The sequence below is a fragment of the Castor canadensis genome, chromosome 18 (assembly GCF_047511655.1).
Source record: "Castor canadensis chromosome 18, mCasCan1.hap1v2, whole genome shotgun sequence".
NCBI classification, from domain to species: domain Eukaryota; kingdom Metazoa; phylum Chordata; class Mammalia; order Rodentia; family Castoridae; genus Castor; species Castor canadensis.
In genome coordinates, this window is record NC_133403.1 from 46,981,431 (window position 1) to 46,997,186 (window position 15,756).

The 15,756-nt window shown below is 57.9% G+C and overlaps 1 protein-coding gene across 10 annotated transcripts in view; it reads left to right on the plus strand.

Moving 5' to 3' along the window:
• Positions 1-14,893, plus strand: part of Fbrsl1 (fibrosin like 1) — a 76,752-nt gene extending 61,859 nt beyond the window's left edge. For 3 of the 10 annotated variants that reach the window (XM_074061032.1, XM_074061029.1, XM_074061036.1), the window contains 15 exons: positions 2,330-2,375; positions 2,942-3,251; positions 3,487-3,707; positions 4,208-4,276; positions 4,429-4,652; positions 5,271-5,321; positions 5,428-5,523; positions 6,147-6,215; positions 6,344-6,373; positions 6,548-6,619; positions 8,213-8,345; positions 10,945-11,022; positions 11,227-11,310; positions 11,474-11,678; positions 12,727-14,893. In XM_074061032.1, coding sequence (XP_073917133.1) covers positions 2,330-2,375; positions 2,942-3,251; positions 3,487-3,707; positions 4,208-4,276; positions 4,429-4,652; positions 5,271-5,321; positions 5,428-5,523; positions 6,147-6,215; positions 6,344-6,373; positions 6,548-6,619; positions 8,213-8,345; positions 10,945-11,022; positions 11,227-11,310; positions 11,474-11,678; positions 12,727-13,579 — 2,541 coding nt within the window. In that variant the 3' untranslated portion in view covers positions 13,580-14,893. Of the gene's footprint in view, positions 1-2,329; positions 2,376-2,941; positions 3,252-3,486; positions 3,708-4,207; positions 4,354-4,428; positions 4,653-5,270; positions 5,322-5,427; positions 5,524-6,146; positions 6,216-6,343; positions 6,374-6,547; positions 6,620-8,212; positions 8,346-10,944; positions 11,023-11,226; positions 11,311-11,473; positions 11,679-12,726 lie in introns of all 10 variants that reach the window. The other 7 variants (XM_074061034.1, XM_074061033.1, XM_074061031.1 and 4 more) reach the window with 6 other exon arrangements.
• Positions 14,894-15,756: the final 863 nt, after the last annotated feature.

Below are 15,756 nucleotides of genomic sequence, written 5' to 3' on the forward strand. Positions count from 1 at the left end.
GAGGGATGAACCTGTCCTTTTTCCCAAGCAGGGGCAACCTTCCATGAGTGTGTTTGAGTCACCCAACCGTCTCCCCACTGATGCTCCAACGCACACTAACTTTTTGCCCGTGCCTGGGTCTGGCGTTTGGGGTTTTTTTTGTTTGGTTGGTTTGGTTTTATGAAACAGGGTCTTGCCCTATAGCCCAGGCTGGCCTTGAACTCAAGATCTTCCTGCTTCAGCCTCCCCAGTGCTGGGATTACAGACATGACCACCATGCCCTGGACCTATTTTGGATCCTCACTTCTTTTTTTGTTTTAATTTATTCTGTGCATTTAAAGTGGAAGTTAAAACACACAAACCACAGACTGCTTTAGATACAGTACTGACCAATTTTAAGACAGAACCACTGATCGTTTACACACATCTTTAAGTTTACATCTTGTTATAGTAAGGCACTTAACACACACAATCCTAATTCCTTATAACCGACTCGTCAAGCAGTGAGATGGGTCCTCATTTCTGTCTGGCAATCATAGGGTGTTCGTCCCTCAGCACCACACCTTTTTCTTTTCCAGGCTGTGATTTACGTGCAGTAAAGTGATCACTTCACCCCAGAACCCTGTCTGTCCTTCACTCTCTCATCAGGGTGCTGTGAATTTTCCACATGACATAGTACTCTTTGGGGTTTGGCTGCTCGCATGGCCACGTGTGCACACGATCATGCTTGTGTGTGTACATGTGCATATACAGTGCTCATGCCTGCAAACATACATTTACAATGCAGCCCTGTGTGGACATCTTTCCATAGACATTGCGTAATGTCTTTGCTTCATTATTGTTCCCTCCAATCGAACGGCATCCTCAGGCTCTCTCTGGGAGGCACACAGCAGTGGGTGGACCTTGAAGAGCTCTGCTCACTGGAAGAAGCCAGTCTAACAGGCCCCGTGCTGTACTACACCATCTTTGTCATCCACAAGAGGGAGAGACAGAGACAGAATCCCAGCTAGGGGAGATGCGGGGTTGAGGAGAAAGCTGGAAGCCAGGGTCTCTTTTGCAGTGCAGCAGCAGTCTTGCTGTGTAGCCCAGGTTGGCCTTGAACTCTCTATCTTCCTGCCTCCACCTCCTAAGTACTGGGTTTACAGGTGTGCACCACCATGCCTGGCTCAGGGTCTGTTTGGGGGTAATTGGAAGGTCTGTGGTTGACTGTGGTGATGGGGGCACTGCTCTGTAAATGTCTGAAACCCCATGGATTGTGTGCATGCTTTAGTGGGTGGACTGTATGGCATGTGTTTCCTGGTCATTTCAGACTGCTATAGTAAAATACCATAAACTGGGGGCATATAAACAGCAGAGGCTTGTTTCTCACTGCTCTGAAGAATGGATGTTCAAGGTGAAGACACCAGAAGATGTGGTGTCCAGTGTGCACCGCCTCCTGGTTCACAGAGTGCCTGGTGGGGCAGGCAGTGAGCCGTTGGGGCCTCTGTTATAAGGCACTGATTCTGCTCACCAGGACTCCACCCATCCCCTCCTTGGTCCCAAAGGCTTCCTCCTGGTACCATCACATTAGGGACTGGATTTCAAAGTGGATTTCAAGGTACCTACCTATTCAGTCCATAACTTAAGGAAGTTGTTTAACAGGAAAAAAGGACAGGAAGAGCAATCTATTAGGGCCATTTTTGCCAAGCTTGTTCTCAAAACAAGCTTTGTGGTCTGGAGGACTTCATGGGGCCTTGCCTTCTATCGGTGGACACTGAGAGGCCACTTCTTGCCCTGGCCGCCTGCACTGTAATGGATGCCCCATTCACAGTACCTTGCACACATGTGGCTGTGTTTCTACAGGAGAGATGGAAAAGAAATCACGGCAGGTCCCATCAGGTGTGGCAGAGATTCACGCCCCTTGGAATGGTCACACTTGGACACTGGGCCATGTCCCCACAGTGCTGATCACAACACTGACCTTGGCCAGTTCCACTCACAGAGAATGGTGCCATGCCACTGTGTGGATGTGTGGATGGGCCCTTCTCCCACTTGTTAGACAGCTCACTAACTCACTACGCAGGAGGTGTGTGCAGGAAGATCTCTCTCTCCTCTTCTACCTCCAGCCCACTGGGTTGATGGCATCTGTGGCCCAGCCCACCCCTGAAGTCTTCATGCAGGCCCTATTTGAGGAAGCTGTTGCTCTGAGCAGAGAGGAGCCTGTGTGCTGCACAAACGAACATGTATGCACACTGCCTGTGCCTGTTCTCCCTCAGATGTGGGGTCTAGCATGTGTGCAAAACCTGTCCAGATTTGAGTGGTGAGTACCAGTCACCCTACCCCAGCCTCTGAACCTCTTCTTTCTCCTCAGGCATCTGTGGGCTCAGAGAATCTCTTTGCTCCAGCAGCTGACAAAGGTGAGCACATCCCCAGCCCAGTTCTTGGGTCTCAGCCCCCAGGGGCTGGCTGGATGAGGGCAGCGGAAACCTTGGGAGGTTCTGTTCACCCCTGTGGTGGGGACTGCAGCAGTGTGAGCTAGGGCGAAGGGTTGCAGTCACAGTGTGGGGAGCAGCTTTACCAGACCACCTGGAGACTTCCAGAAAGAATAGGTGGGCACTAACTAGCATACCACTGCCCCATCCAAAGGAGATGAGCAGAGGATAGACAGGTGCCAGGCCTGGGACAGGTGCCTAGTCCAGGTCCTTGAAGTACCTTGGGCTTGTCTATAAAGTGGGGTCATGACAGCCTCTACTCTGGGGTTGCCACAGGACCTAGAACTCTCACTGTGTGTAGTGGGAGGTACGGGAGACTGGCCCCCAGCAGGCCCTGGCTGTAACCTTGGATACACAGCCTTTCTGTGCCTGTACATTTTCCCATTGGATCCCCTGGTTGGCTGCCAAGAGCATTGGTGGGGCCTGTGCATTCTGGTTAGTGGCAAGTGGTGCAAGGACACACCTGCCCCACACCTGCCCTCTCTCTGCAGGCCCCACTAGGGGTGAGAAGTCTGAGGCCAAGGCGGGGGCGGTGCCCAAGGTGTCAGGCCTGGAGCGCAGCCGTGAGCTCAGCACTGATTCCTTCTTGCCGGCTCCTGCGCCCTCTGGGCCTCTGCCCAGTGCTCGAGCCAGCCCCCTGGTGAAGAGGGAAGTGCCAGCTGCACCCCACCACGCCCCTCAACCACAGCACGCAGCCCCACAGCCCCGTGGCTCACTCCCAACACACGTGCCTCCTTCCCTGGGCGCCTTCACAGGTCCCGGCCAGGTGGTGCCCAACGGCCTACACCTGCACGGCCTCAGGTGGGGAGAGGGCCTGGCCCTGGGGTTTGGGGAGCAGCCGTGGGACAGGGAGGGGCCTGCAGGGCCTCAGGTGGGGAGATGGCAGGGCCATGGGGAGGAGAGGGGTCAGGGCGGGGCCAGGGGGTGAGGGAGGGGCTGGCACAGCCTCTGGTGGGGGAGCGGGCATGGCCATGGTGGAATTCAGTTCATAGGGATGCCGGGGCCAGGAGGTCAAACTGAATCCCATGTCCCACAGCAGGAGCAGCAGCACGGGCAGCGGTGCCCCTCTGGGCCTGGCAAAGCACGTGTCACTGTCGCAGCACGGGCCCAGTCCCCACCTCTCTACCTCACACCTGGCGCTCCGGTCCCAGGTGCAGCACCAGCACCACGCAGCGGCCATGTTCGCCGCCCCCCCAACACTGCCCCCACCCCCAGCGCTGCCTGCCAGCAGCCTGGTCATCCCAGGACACCCCGCCGGTAGGTGTCAGACCCAGGGTTCACTCTCAGCCACCGTCAGCTCCTGGGGCAGGGCAGAAAGCCCCTGGGAGGTGCAGAGCCTGGCCCCGGGCTGGGCTGACCCTCACCCCCCTCTGAGTAGCTGTTCTGGCCTCAGCAGGCTGGCCTCTCCTCAGAGCATGCACAGGTGGCAGGCAGCCCGGCTGGGCCTCTCACCTTCCCTGCCCCACCCAGAGGTCCCCGCCTCTGGTGGGAAACCCTGCAGGGTTTCTGCACTTCCCAGCCCACCCAAGCTGAGTCCTGTGGCTGAAGGCCCCCGAGGTTGGGGCACAGAGGGGTCAAAGCCTCTCCCTCCCCTGCCCACGACTGATGTCCACCCGGGTAGGACACTGGTCCTGGAGGCTTTCTGAAGTGCAGTCAGACCGCCCAGGCTGGGGCAGCCCGGTGTCCTGCATGGGACCGGGACGGGTCTGGAAGGAGAGGGCAAGGGCAGGGCTCACCGACTTCTCTCTTGCCTCTAGATGCCCGTCTGTTGCTCTCATTCAGCCAGCCAATCATGTATCGCCAGCCTCACTCGGGGATTCTGATTGGTACTTGGTCACAGGCTCCTCTCTTACCTCCACCCTTGGGCCCGCACGGCTTGGCCTGCCGAACCCGGGAGTGCCAGGTGACTATCTGCGTCGCCCCGCCGGGAGCCCGCGGCCGACGTGCCTCTCCGTCTCTCTCTCTTTTTCTCTTGTAGATCGCGAGCTGCTCAGGCAAGAGCTGAACACGCGGTTTCTGGTGCAGAGCGCGGAGCGGCCTGGCGCCTCCCTGGGCCCGGGGGCTCTGCTGCGGGCCGAGTTCCACCAGCACCAGCACACACACCAACACACACACCAGCACACACACCAGCACCAACACACATTCGCCCCCTTCCCGGGGCTGCCCCCGACGCCGCTCATGCCGCCCGCCGCACCCCCGCCGGTGCGTAGGCCCCTGTGCTGGCGGGGGGCGCGGGCGGGACCAGTGGCAGGCACACGCAGACTCACGCGCGCGCACACGCAGGCCGTGAGGGGTGGCACCTCGCTCGGCCCCAGAGCCCCGGTGCTGGGCAGTAGGGACTGCCCACGCCGTCCGCCCCCTGTCCTCCCCGTGACATGCCCTTGGGGCAAGCCGCACTCATGCTGGGGCCTCGGCAGGTGTTTGCAGCAGGACACCAAGGTCCTGTCCTGACACGACTTGGCCACAGGTCCCAGCCTGCACCCTCCCCATCCAGTGCTGTGTGGGGCCAGGTCCTCTGGCAGCAGCCTGGGTGTGCCCTTCAGCCTGCTCCCCACCCAGGGCTTCATGCCCTCCCCCAACGATGGCCTCAGGCTGTAGCAGGGAACCAGGAGGGGAAGAAGCTGCCCTGGGCCATGAGCCTGGGCCAAGCTCAAGGCCAGAGGCCAATGCTCTCAAGAAGCGTGGGGACAGCTGGCCATAGGCCGCCTGCTTTGGAAGGCACCACGGTCATCCTGGCCGCTGCCCAGTGGGTGGGTGCTGGGCCCATGAAGGGCGTGGGGCAGGTACTCGAGGCCTCACCTCCTCTCTCTTCCCTTCCAGTTTGACAAGTTCTCGCCCAAGCTGGACAGCCCCTACTTCCGACATTCCAACGTGAGTGAGCCCTGGGTTCAGGCCCGGTTGGGGGGACGGGGTCTGTGCTGCCTCCTGGTTGCGGGGCGGGGAGCCCACAGTCCAGAATGCTCTCTCTTTCTTGCAGCTCTTCCCGCCCTTCCCTCCCACCGGCCCAGGGCTGCCCGCCCTGCTTGCACACCCTGGCCCCTTTGGGTCCCTGCAGGGTGCTTTTCAGCCCAAGGTACCGCTGCTCCAGTGAGGGGGAGCATAGGCGGGTGGGGCTCGGGCGGGGCAGCAGGGCTATGGGAGCAGTTCCAGCCCACACAGTAACTGGGGCACTGGTGTGAATAACTGCTGCGGGGGCGGGGGGGTCTATCTGTAGCCTGCACGGCTGTGTCTGAGCAGGGCAGCAGCCCAGGCAGTACCCTGACATGGTGCCCACAGCCTTGCCCTGGAGGGAAGGAGTGGAAGGGCCAGGGTGCTGGGCAGGAGAGGTGCTATGGACCCCCTCCAGACAAGGAATATGTGTTTCATCTACCTTTGGCCCATTTGTGTGCACACAGTTCCCCTGAGGCTCTAGGGTGGAAACTGGGCTCTCGCAGTGAGGGTGGCCCATGCTCCCCAGTGTCAATACCAAGAGCCCCTTCATCTGCCTTTGGCAAAGTCCCTGACTTTGACTGAGGTGTGGTGTTCCTCTGATGGGACCCAGACTATCCCTGGGTGACAGCGTGCAAGGCCCTGTGTGCCTACCAAGGGAAAGGCCAGCCCAGAACTGCAAGGTCTCCTGCTCCCTGGCCTGGGCACCTCCCTCCACAGTGAAGTGGTCACTCACTTCTCTTCCTCCCTCTCTGCTTGCCCCCTCAGACTTCAAACCCCATCGAGGTAACAGGCCGGGCCAGTGCTGTTCACACCCTCCTGCAGAAAGCCCCTGGGGTAGGTGTCTGCCGTGTCCTGCCCCTTCCCCACATAGTCCAGCAGGATCATCCTGGGGGCTGAGTCCCACACTCCTGGGCTCCCACAGAGCCTGGACATAACCCCCTCCTCTCCTCTGTCAACCACAGGTGCCTGACCCGTACCGGACGGCAGTCAGGGTGAGTGTACACGTGTCGGGAAGTAGGCCCAGCAGCAGGTCCAAGGCTGACGCCGGGGGAGGACTCTGGCCTCTCCTGGATGGCCATGGGGTACCTGTGGCGGCAGGCATCTGGGGAAGACGAGGGCTGGGAGGTGGCGCTGACCTCTCTGAGTACATCTTGGTCCTGTCACAGAAACCCGGGAAGTGGTGTGCTGTGCATGTACAGATCGCCTGGCAGATCTACCACCACCAGCAGAAGATGAAGGTGAGGCCAGGCCAGGTGGCGCATGGCCAGGAGGGCTCCCAGGTGGGGCTAATTTGGGAGGATTCTAGGGTGCGGTCCAAGGCCACAGTGAGGGGCATGTAGAACCACCTGTCTGCAGCCTGGGACAGGCAGATGGTACAAGGCCAGGTGTGAACTCCTGTGTTCATATGCAGGTACACAGGTGTCTTATGGGTGCAGGCAGTGGGTGAGGAATGATGAGAGAGAGTCCTTCCAAGAGGCCAGGACAGCCCCATGGGACCCCCCTTCCTCCAGCCCTGCTGTCACTGATTATCTCCTGATGCAGGGATCCTCCAGGTCATTGTATCTTAAAAGCACTTTAAAGAAGCCAACAGGAAGGGACTTGTAATAAAATACCATGCTTCTATATGCAAAGCCCACATGGGTGTCTACACAGCAGAGAGACCAGGCTGCTCTCCTGTGGGTTGCAGGGGGCTGGAGTGATGGGTGTTACCCACAGGGGGTTCCCAGTGACAGCAGTGCAAAGTAGGGGGACAGCCACTGCTATTTCCTGAGTGACCTTGTAGTGCCCTGGGGATCCAGGGCTGGGCTCCCCTAAGCTGAGGCCCACATATGCACACAGGGTCTGTCCAGCCCTCCTCCCTGCCCCACCTAGCACAGAGCACCACAATGTCATACTGACCAGGAAAGCTCCCACCCCTCTCCCTGTGCTGAACACTCTGCTTGGAGTTGGCAATGGGGTGGGAGGCATCAGGCCCATGTGCCGTGTGGGCTGGGGAGGGGCTCAGGTGAGGGACAGCAGCCCTCAGCCCTGTCCAGTGCAGCCTGGAGGGCAGGTGGTCCAGTTTTCTTTCATTTTAATAAACTCAGCTTTTAGAACGGATACCAAGTTGTATCATGGGAAAACTCAACCGTATTTGTAACAACTTAGGTCTGTGCATACGCTCTTTCATCTGAGTTTTACAAACTCTAAATGCAGGTAGAATACTTTCCATGAAATAATACATCCAAATTAAGATAGGCTGTACATATAAAGAGCACCAGATCTCAAAGATAGAAAAAAGGCTGGGCAGGCATGGTGTCTCACAGCTGTAATCTCAGCTACTTGGGAGGCAGAAATCAAGAGGATCATGGTTTGAGGCCAGCCTGGAGAAAGAGCTCGTAAGACCCCACCATGCTATGGTCGGGCATGGTGACAACTCCTGTCCATCCTGGCTATGCAAGGAGGACCACAGCCCAGGCCACCCAGTCACAAACAAAGACCCGATCTCAAAAATAACCAAACCAAGGCTAGGGACCCAGATCAGGTAGTAGGGCACCAGTCTAGCAATTGTAAAGCCCTGAGTTCAAACCCCAGGACTGCCAAAAAATAAAAGTGAAATATCTCGTGAATGACTTTCTGTTGCTGAATGTTGTGGCAACGTTTTTGTTTTCTTGAGTCAGATAAAACCTCATTCATACCACCTTACCACCTTCCCCTGGCTTGTTTGGGGTTACCAGAGTACACGTAGTTCCTTACACGGCCCCCACTGCGGTTTCCGGGCTGGGGGCTACAGGCAGGCTCCTTGTTGGCCCCGCCCCCACTGGCGGCCCCACCCATGCTCTGTCCTTCAGCAGATGCAGCTGGATCCTCACAAGCTGGAGGTGGGCGCCAAGCTGGATCTGTTCAGCAGACCCCCAGCCCCAGGCGTGTTCTCGGGGTTCCACTACCCGCAGGACTTGGCTCGGCCCCTCTTCTCCAGCACAGGTAAGACCAAGGGGCAGCTGGGATTAGGAGGCCCGAGCACTCAACACACTGTCATTTTTCACACCTACCACTCACTTCAGACCAAAGTCCCTGCAGTGCCCCAGCCCCTTCCCCAGAACCAACATAGGCCCCTGGGATCCCTGGTGCTGGTCATTTAAGGCCTTGTCCAAGGTATTCCATCTGGGCTCCTGTTCGCAGATCCTGGCCCAGCCCCGCAGGACAGCTTTTCTTTGAATGCAGACACCTCACGCCAAGCTGCCACATCCCAACCTTGCTCTTCTCAAATGCATGGCAGCACTGGGGTCCCCAGAACCACCAGGGTGGCTGACCCACCAGGAGGAACATGTCATCCTCAGTGACAGAGCAGCCAGCAGAGGGGAAGGCATAGGGCTGAGGTGGAGGTGGAGCAGCATGAGCTTCACTACCCAGCAAGGAAGTGCTGCCTGCCAGGGAGGCCCTTTGCAAAGAGATGTGGTGCCCAGGGTCTGTTGGGAACACCTCTGCCATGCTGGGCCTGAGCCCCAGGGAATGCACTCTGGGTGCACCCTCTTCTCAGCCATGGTGTGGTAGGAACCTCCTGAAACCCAGAATCTGAATCCAGATGTTACCAGAGGCCAGGGAGAGCTACTGCTTCACTGAAGATGGCCTTTTGGGCCTGTGAGCACATGTGCAGCGTATGCGTGCACACTTGCACGTGCACACACGTTTGCACACAGACTGCTCCCGCCCTCTCTGCAGAGACCAGTGAGGTCTCTGAGGCCTGGCCCATCTTCATCCCCCACAATCTTCCTTACTCCCCTGTCTTCTCAACACCAGGCACATGTCGCCCCACATAAGGGTGGGGCTGTCTGTTCGTGTCGCCCCACATAAGGGTGGGTCTGTCTGTTCGTCTCTGGACCATGCAGCATGCTGGAATGACACGTGTGAGGAGCATTCACCCATAGTGGGCCTCACAAGTGTAGTAGCTCTTTCCATCCCCCGCTCTATCCTCTTCATGGTCTTGGCTCCTCTGTAGGTAGAGGTTCTCCTAATGGCCAGGAGCCTAACTGGAGCCCCAAGATGCACCTCCAGTGTTTGCTGGATGCCAAATACTGTGCTGGCCTCATTTCAGTCCCTGGTTCCTATCTCAGTGCAGCCTCCCAATGGGAGGCCCATAGTGTTCCTTGCTCACTTCGCTCTTCCATAAGAACCTAAACCTGCCTCCTAGGGTCCACCAGAAATTCAAGGTTCTTCCTGGGATTGGGTTGAAAGCATATACAGAGGAGAGAAATTCATTCTTTTCCTGCCCACGAACAGTGAACACCCCCACATTTGTTTAGGACTTACAGAGTTACTCCTGTATGCTATGGATCTTACTATTATTATTTTTAAATTTACATTTCTTAATGGGTTGTGGCTGGAAAACAGAAGTACGTATCTGTTTTGTGGAATTGTGCGTTATCTTGGTTCTGTACCTCACAGTCTTGCTAAATCCTGATCCCTGGCATCTGTGGTGTAGAAACTGTCTCTGTAGGTGATGACAGATGACATCATTGGGTCCTGTCTCTTGATAAACTACAGGCCCAGTAGCTCTTCATATTGCCTACCCTCGCCTCTCTGTCCTCTCATTAATCTTGCCAGGGGTGTGTCTGTTTCACCAAAACTTTAAAAGCAGCAGCTTTTGACTGGCTGTGTTCTTCCTGGTACTTTTGTTTCCTTGCAGTCCTTTGCCTAACTTGAACTGGGTGCTTAGAGGGTTAATCTGCAGCCTTTCTCATGGTGTGTGCATTTAAGGCCATCCATTTCCGCTCCCCTCCCAAACTGCTCTGATACATTGGATTCTGCCTTGATGCTCTGATTTTGGTAGCTTTGGGTGGCTGTTTTCCATGTCTAGTTGAGAAATGTGGGTTTACTTCATGTTGGGATTCAGTGCCTACCTTCAGCAGCCCACAATGGGAGCCCCACCTCCTAGAATGAACAATGTACCCTTCACGTGCAGATGGATCCTGCCTTGAAGCACTGGGTCCTCTTTTCAGCCTCCCTTAGGCCCCACTGACCACTCTCCACACTTGGTTCTAGAAGCCTCCGGGGTTGGTTGTTGGTGGGGCCAGTAGAGATGCCATGGTGACACTTGTGGGCTGGGCCCTATGTCCAAGGGACTCCACAGAAGGGGCTGCCACATTCAGCACCTGAGACTCCAGCCAGTGTCTGTAAGGACCTAAGATCTGACCTCCTGCCTTGAGTATCCAGGATCATTTCTGACCCATAGGTTAGCGCCTCAAGGTAACTGGCCTCAGGAACAGCACCATCTTGGCTCACTCCCACTGTACCCAAGTCTTGGCCCTTTACTCTGAGGGCACCACTTTAATCAGCACCACTGACCCAGTCCCCCAAGAGGTCCCAGATAGCTGCCTCTGCAGCCAAAGTCACATGGCCTCCTGATCTGGGGAGGAGACTGAATTCTACCTCCTGACTGGACACACCTTCACTCCATAGTAGGGTGAAGGCGAGAGAATGGGTAGAGGTCCCCAGAGATAACTGTTGCCCCCACCTTTCCAGCAGGTAGGAAGCCCCGGGTATACCCTCTGGGGCTCTGTTAACCCGGTTACCCTCCACCCAGGTGCCACCCATCCGGCCACCAACCCATTTGGACCCTCAGCCCATCATGGCAGCTTCCTGCCCACTGGTCACCTGACAGGTGGGTGTCCCTGAGGCCCATGCCACCTGGCTTCCTCATCAGACTTCAGGGCTGGAGAGACATGAGTGGGTGGGAAGGTGGCCGATCATATCCCTTGGATAGCATCTGTGGCACTTGCCATGCCGAAGGCCTCTGGGGCTTGGAAATCAGGTGGGAGTCCCTGCCACAGCTGTACAGGCTCCTGAGCCCCTATTGTCCCTGCAGACCCGTTCAGCAGATCGAGCACCTTCGGGGGCCTGGGGAGCCTGGGCAGCCACGCTTTCGGAGGTCTAGGCAGCCATGCGCTAAGTGAGTGATGGACACCCCTACAACCGCCCCTTTCTGGTTGCACCCTGACCTCGCTCTCTGGGTTGGGATTTCTCACAGCCCCTGCCAGTTGGGGAGTGTGGCAGAGGAAGGGCATCCTGCCTGCCTCACGCTTCCCACCCTCTGCTTCCACCTCCCACCCCAGCTCCAGGGGGCAGCATCTTTGCCCCCAAGGAGGGTTCCACACTGCATGGCCTGCCCAGCCCCCACGAGGCCTGGAACCGGCTGCACCGGACACCACCCTCCTTCCCCACGCCACCCCCATGGCCCAAGCCCGTGGATGCCGACCGTGTCTCAGCCCTGACTAACCACGACCGGGAGCTGGAGAAGGGCAGGGAGGAACGCGAGCGGTGAGTGGGCTGCCTCCCACTTCCCGGGCCCTGGTGTCTTTCACGCAGCATTGTGCAGAGACAGGACGTGTAGCTCTGCACCCCACACCTTGTCCATAGAAGCCAACCAGGGAGAGGTGGCTGGAGGGCAGAGATGCAGCTGAGGGCCATGTTCAAAAGACCTGCTGGGACTGGGGGTGCAGCTTCTTGGTAGTTACTACCCTAGCCCTGCGTTCAGCTCCTGCACTACCAAAAAAAATCCTTGGCTTAGGTGGAAGCAGCCAGGAGGAGCTGCCTCCCACAGGTAGAGGCACAGGCCTAGAGTCAGCCTCAAAGTGCCTGCTGTCTTCCCAGATTTCTTGGCATCTGGCTGCAGGGTTCCTGTTGGTTTGGGAGAAGCTGCCACTTGTGTTTCTGTATTAAATTTGGTGAACAGGATGTAGAAGCTACAGGAACAATTCAGTCACCCTGGTCTCCTCCCAGCCCTTTACAGGTGTGCAGCCTGCCTGCCTGGGTAGATGCAGGTGCAGGGTCAGCGCCCAGGCCTCAGCTTGGTGAAAGTGCAGCACTGCCCTCAGGCCCAGGGGACCTTGCCCAGCTCCCCTTGTAGGTGTTACAGTACACCCTCTCCCCACTGTCCCCAGAACCCTGAATCTGGGGTGTCTTCTGCAAGTGTCAAGTGGTGGGTAGGTGCCTGTCCTGGTGGAGGTCAGGGAAGACCTTTGAGGAAGCAGCTGGACCTTGAGGTCCAGAGAAAGGCTTGGAAGCAGGAATGCACCTGGGGTTCTGCCCGGATGTGGGGTGGTCCCACAAATTGAGCTGCTAACTTCAGGGTTGGGGTAACCAGTGTCTTGGAGCCCCACGGGGAGTCCACCCTCTGGTTCTGGTTCGGCAGCCTGGTGGCAGTGTGGCGAGCTGTGTGGCCAGTCACTTCGGGGAGGGTAGCAGGGGTGCGGCTGGCACTGGGCAGGATCCCAGGGTGGGGCGCTAAAGGACCCCACACAGCAGGGAGCTTGAGGTCCTCGGAGCTTGGCAAACAGCTTTCTCTTCTCTGCCCTGTCGCCCCCAGGGACCTTCTGGAGAAGACGCGGCTGCTGAGCCGGGCCTCGCCCGCAGCCCCGCTGGGCCACCCTGTCGGCGGCCTCCTGCTGCGCAGCCAGGGCGAGCTGGGCCGACCCGGGGCCCCCGCGGAGCGCGAGGCTGAGCCCCGGGTCAAGGAGAGCCACTCGCCCGCCAGGGAGGACGGCGCCAAGCTGACCGCGCGCCCGCCGTCGCCCTACAGCAAGGCGGCCCTGGGCGACTGCCTGCGCCTGGCGGGCCTGCTGGGCCGCGAGCCGGGGAAGCCGCCCGAGACGCCGCCCGAGCGGCCGCAGGGCGACGTGAAGGTCAAGGAGGAGCGCAGGGAAGATGAGGCGCCCCCCGTGCCCCCGCAGCTGGGCCTGGGCCTGGGCCGTGAGCGCCTGGGCACGTCCGGCTTCGCGTGGGAGCCGCTGCGCGAGGCCTACCGGAGCCTGGAGCTCCCGCGCCGCGCCTTCCCCGCCACGCCGCCCGCGCCCGGCCCCGCGCCCTTCGAGCCCGCGGAGCGCGCCTACCGTGACCGCGAGCCGCACGACTACAGCCCCGAGCGCCTGCGGGAGGCGCGCCTGGAGGAGCTGGAGCGCGCGCGGCCCGGGCCCGGGCCCGACGGGGCCGCGCTGCTGCCCGCGCTGCACTTCCCGCGCCTCCCCGCCGCGCTGCACGGCGCGCTCCTGGCGCGGACCCCGCCCGCCGCCGCGGCCCTCGGCGCGCCGCCCCCGCTGGTGGCCGCGCCCGGGGTCCCCACGCCGCCCGCGCGCCCCAGGACTACGCCGCTGGCGCTCGCGCCCGGGGAGGCGCGCGACTACTCGCCGCCGCGCAACCCGCAGCAGGTGGAGGCGCGGTAGGGCCGCGGGCGGCCGCGCTGCGGGCCGCGCTCTGCACGCGAGGACTGAGCACGGGCCCCGCCGCCTGGGGCCACACGGGAGCCTGCGCAGTCCGGACGTCCTGCCTTTCTGGGGCGATCTTTTGTTTCGAGATTAGGCCACTGCGGGAAACTCAACTTTGTACCTTTTCCCCACAGGTGAGAAGCGTTTTTAATGGTTTTGTATTTTTCTTAATTTTGTGCTCTTTAGACATTTAAAAGAACCAAAAAAGAACTTTTAGTTGGGATTTGCAGTTCTACAGCCTCAGATCCCTTTTGAGCCCTCGGGTCTCTTCGTCTTATTTATGGGAAGAAAACAGTCTTTCCGTCCAGCGCACTGTGAGGCTCCCACTGGGCCCGGCCCAGGTCCTCCCGTGGTACTTGGAACCGAAGTTACAGATATATATTAAAATAATAATTAATAATAATAAAACTCTGGGGGTTTTGCCTTATTCTATTATGCAGAAGTGTAAGAGGATTTTTTTTTTTGGTTTGTGTTTTTTTTTTAATGACAAGTGTAAATAGTCTGTTAATATAAATATAAGACATTATTAAATTCTTAACCTGGGTAGTCTTTATAAAGTTTCCAGAAACCCCTCTGGTTATTTAACAAGGTCACAGAACCCACTCGCTGTCAGTTGTAAACAGGCTCAGAAGTTGACTGTTGCAGTTACCCTTCAACTATGCAACCCTTCGCCCATCTGGGGGGAGAAGGTTCCGGAGTGACTTCAGCCCTTGCAGCACACAAGTGCAGGCTGCCCTGGGAGGGCCTTTGTCCTCCAGGTCCCGGCCCTGGGACCAGGGACTCTCCTAGGCATCTCCTGCTCACAGTCACAGTGGGCTTCAGGATTGGCTGGTTCTAGCCACAAGGACAAATTTGTGAACCCTTGTGCTGCACTGAGTGCAGCATTCTCTGAATCTGTGTGCCAGACAAGTAGAATATTAGAAGCGCAAGAGTCTAAAAGTTGGGTTTACAAGAAAGAAAAAAAAAAAAAAAAAAAAGCTCTCTCAAGCATGTCTCAGTGCTGCCCCCACCTTCCATGCTTCGGCATGGCTCCCTCTGGCTTTGATTCCGCTCCCACAGCCTCTCAAGCTCTCCATGTGCTGTCAGCTTGGCCTCTTTGTTTTCCTGATGTCCACTTTTGTCTGTGGGCTTCAGAGCCTGTCAAGTCAGCATTGCCGTCTGCTGTTTCCATTCTTGCTTTCAGCGCTGTGTTTCCACCGAGGACTCCGGTTATTTTAAACATTGTTTTCATGTCAATCAGTGAAGATAAATACAGCCTTGATTTGGATGAAATGTGGTCCAGTGTCTTGTGTGGTTCTGAGGCAGGTGGCCATCCTGCAGGCCTGGGTTGACACCCACACTACCTGCGTCCCATCCCAGGGCCCAGGTCTGCAGAAGCCTGGACATCACCCTGTTGGTCAGGCTTTGCTTTTCTTTTCTTTTTTCTTTCTTTTGGTGGGACTGGGCTTTGAACTCGGTTCAAAGCAGGCACTCTATCGCTTGAGCCACACCTCCAGCCCATTTTGCTCTGGTTATTTTGGAGATGGGCTCTCATGAACTATTGGCCAAGCTGGCCTCGAACCTCAGTCCTCCCGGTCTCGGCTCCCAAGCAGCTAGGATTACAGGCGTGAGCCACAAGTACCGGCTTGTGTGTCAGCCTCTTGTCCTTGCTGCCCAGCCCCCTTGCCACGGTTCCCTCCGCACAAGAGCTGTGCTGTTACGGCGCCTGTGACTGGACAGAACACCCTTCCATCTCTGTGTGGGATTTCACCGGCTGCAGATCTGGACCTGACCTGAGTACCCTTGGGCCCCGAGTGGCATTTCTAGAACATCACTACTGGATTCCCTCAAACCTGCTCTTCTCTGAGTTCCCATCTTTGTGCAGGGGATGGCACCACAAAGAACCAGATGCCGTTGGCTGAGGAAGTCCAGAGGGCATGTGTGGGTGAAAGGAGGGGAAGAGCCTGGCCCTGTGTGGTGAGCGCAGCTGTCTGCCCTTACACAGTGGGGCCCAGGACCCACAGCAGGTCTGACCTTGACTTGGGCGTCACCATCTATCCCCCCTGGGGCTGGGAGTAGAGTCCTGACATGTCACCTGGCCGTCCTGAGCAGTCCGAGTTGTTGTGGCTGCCCAAACCTGAGAACCAAAGCCTAGT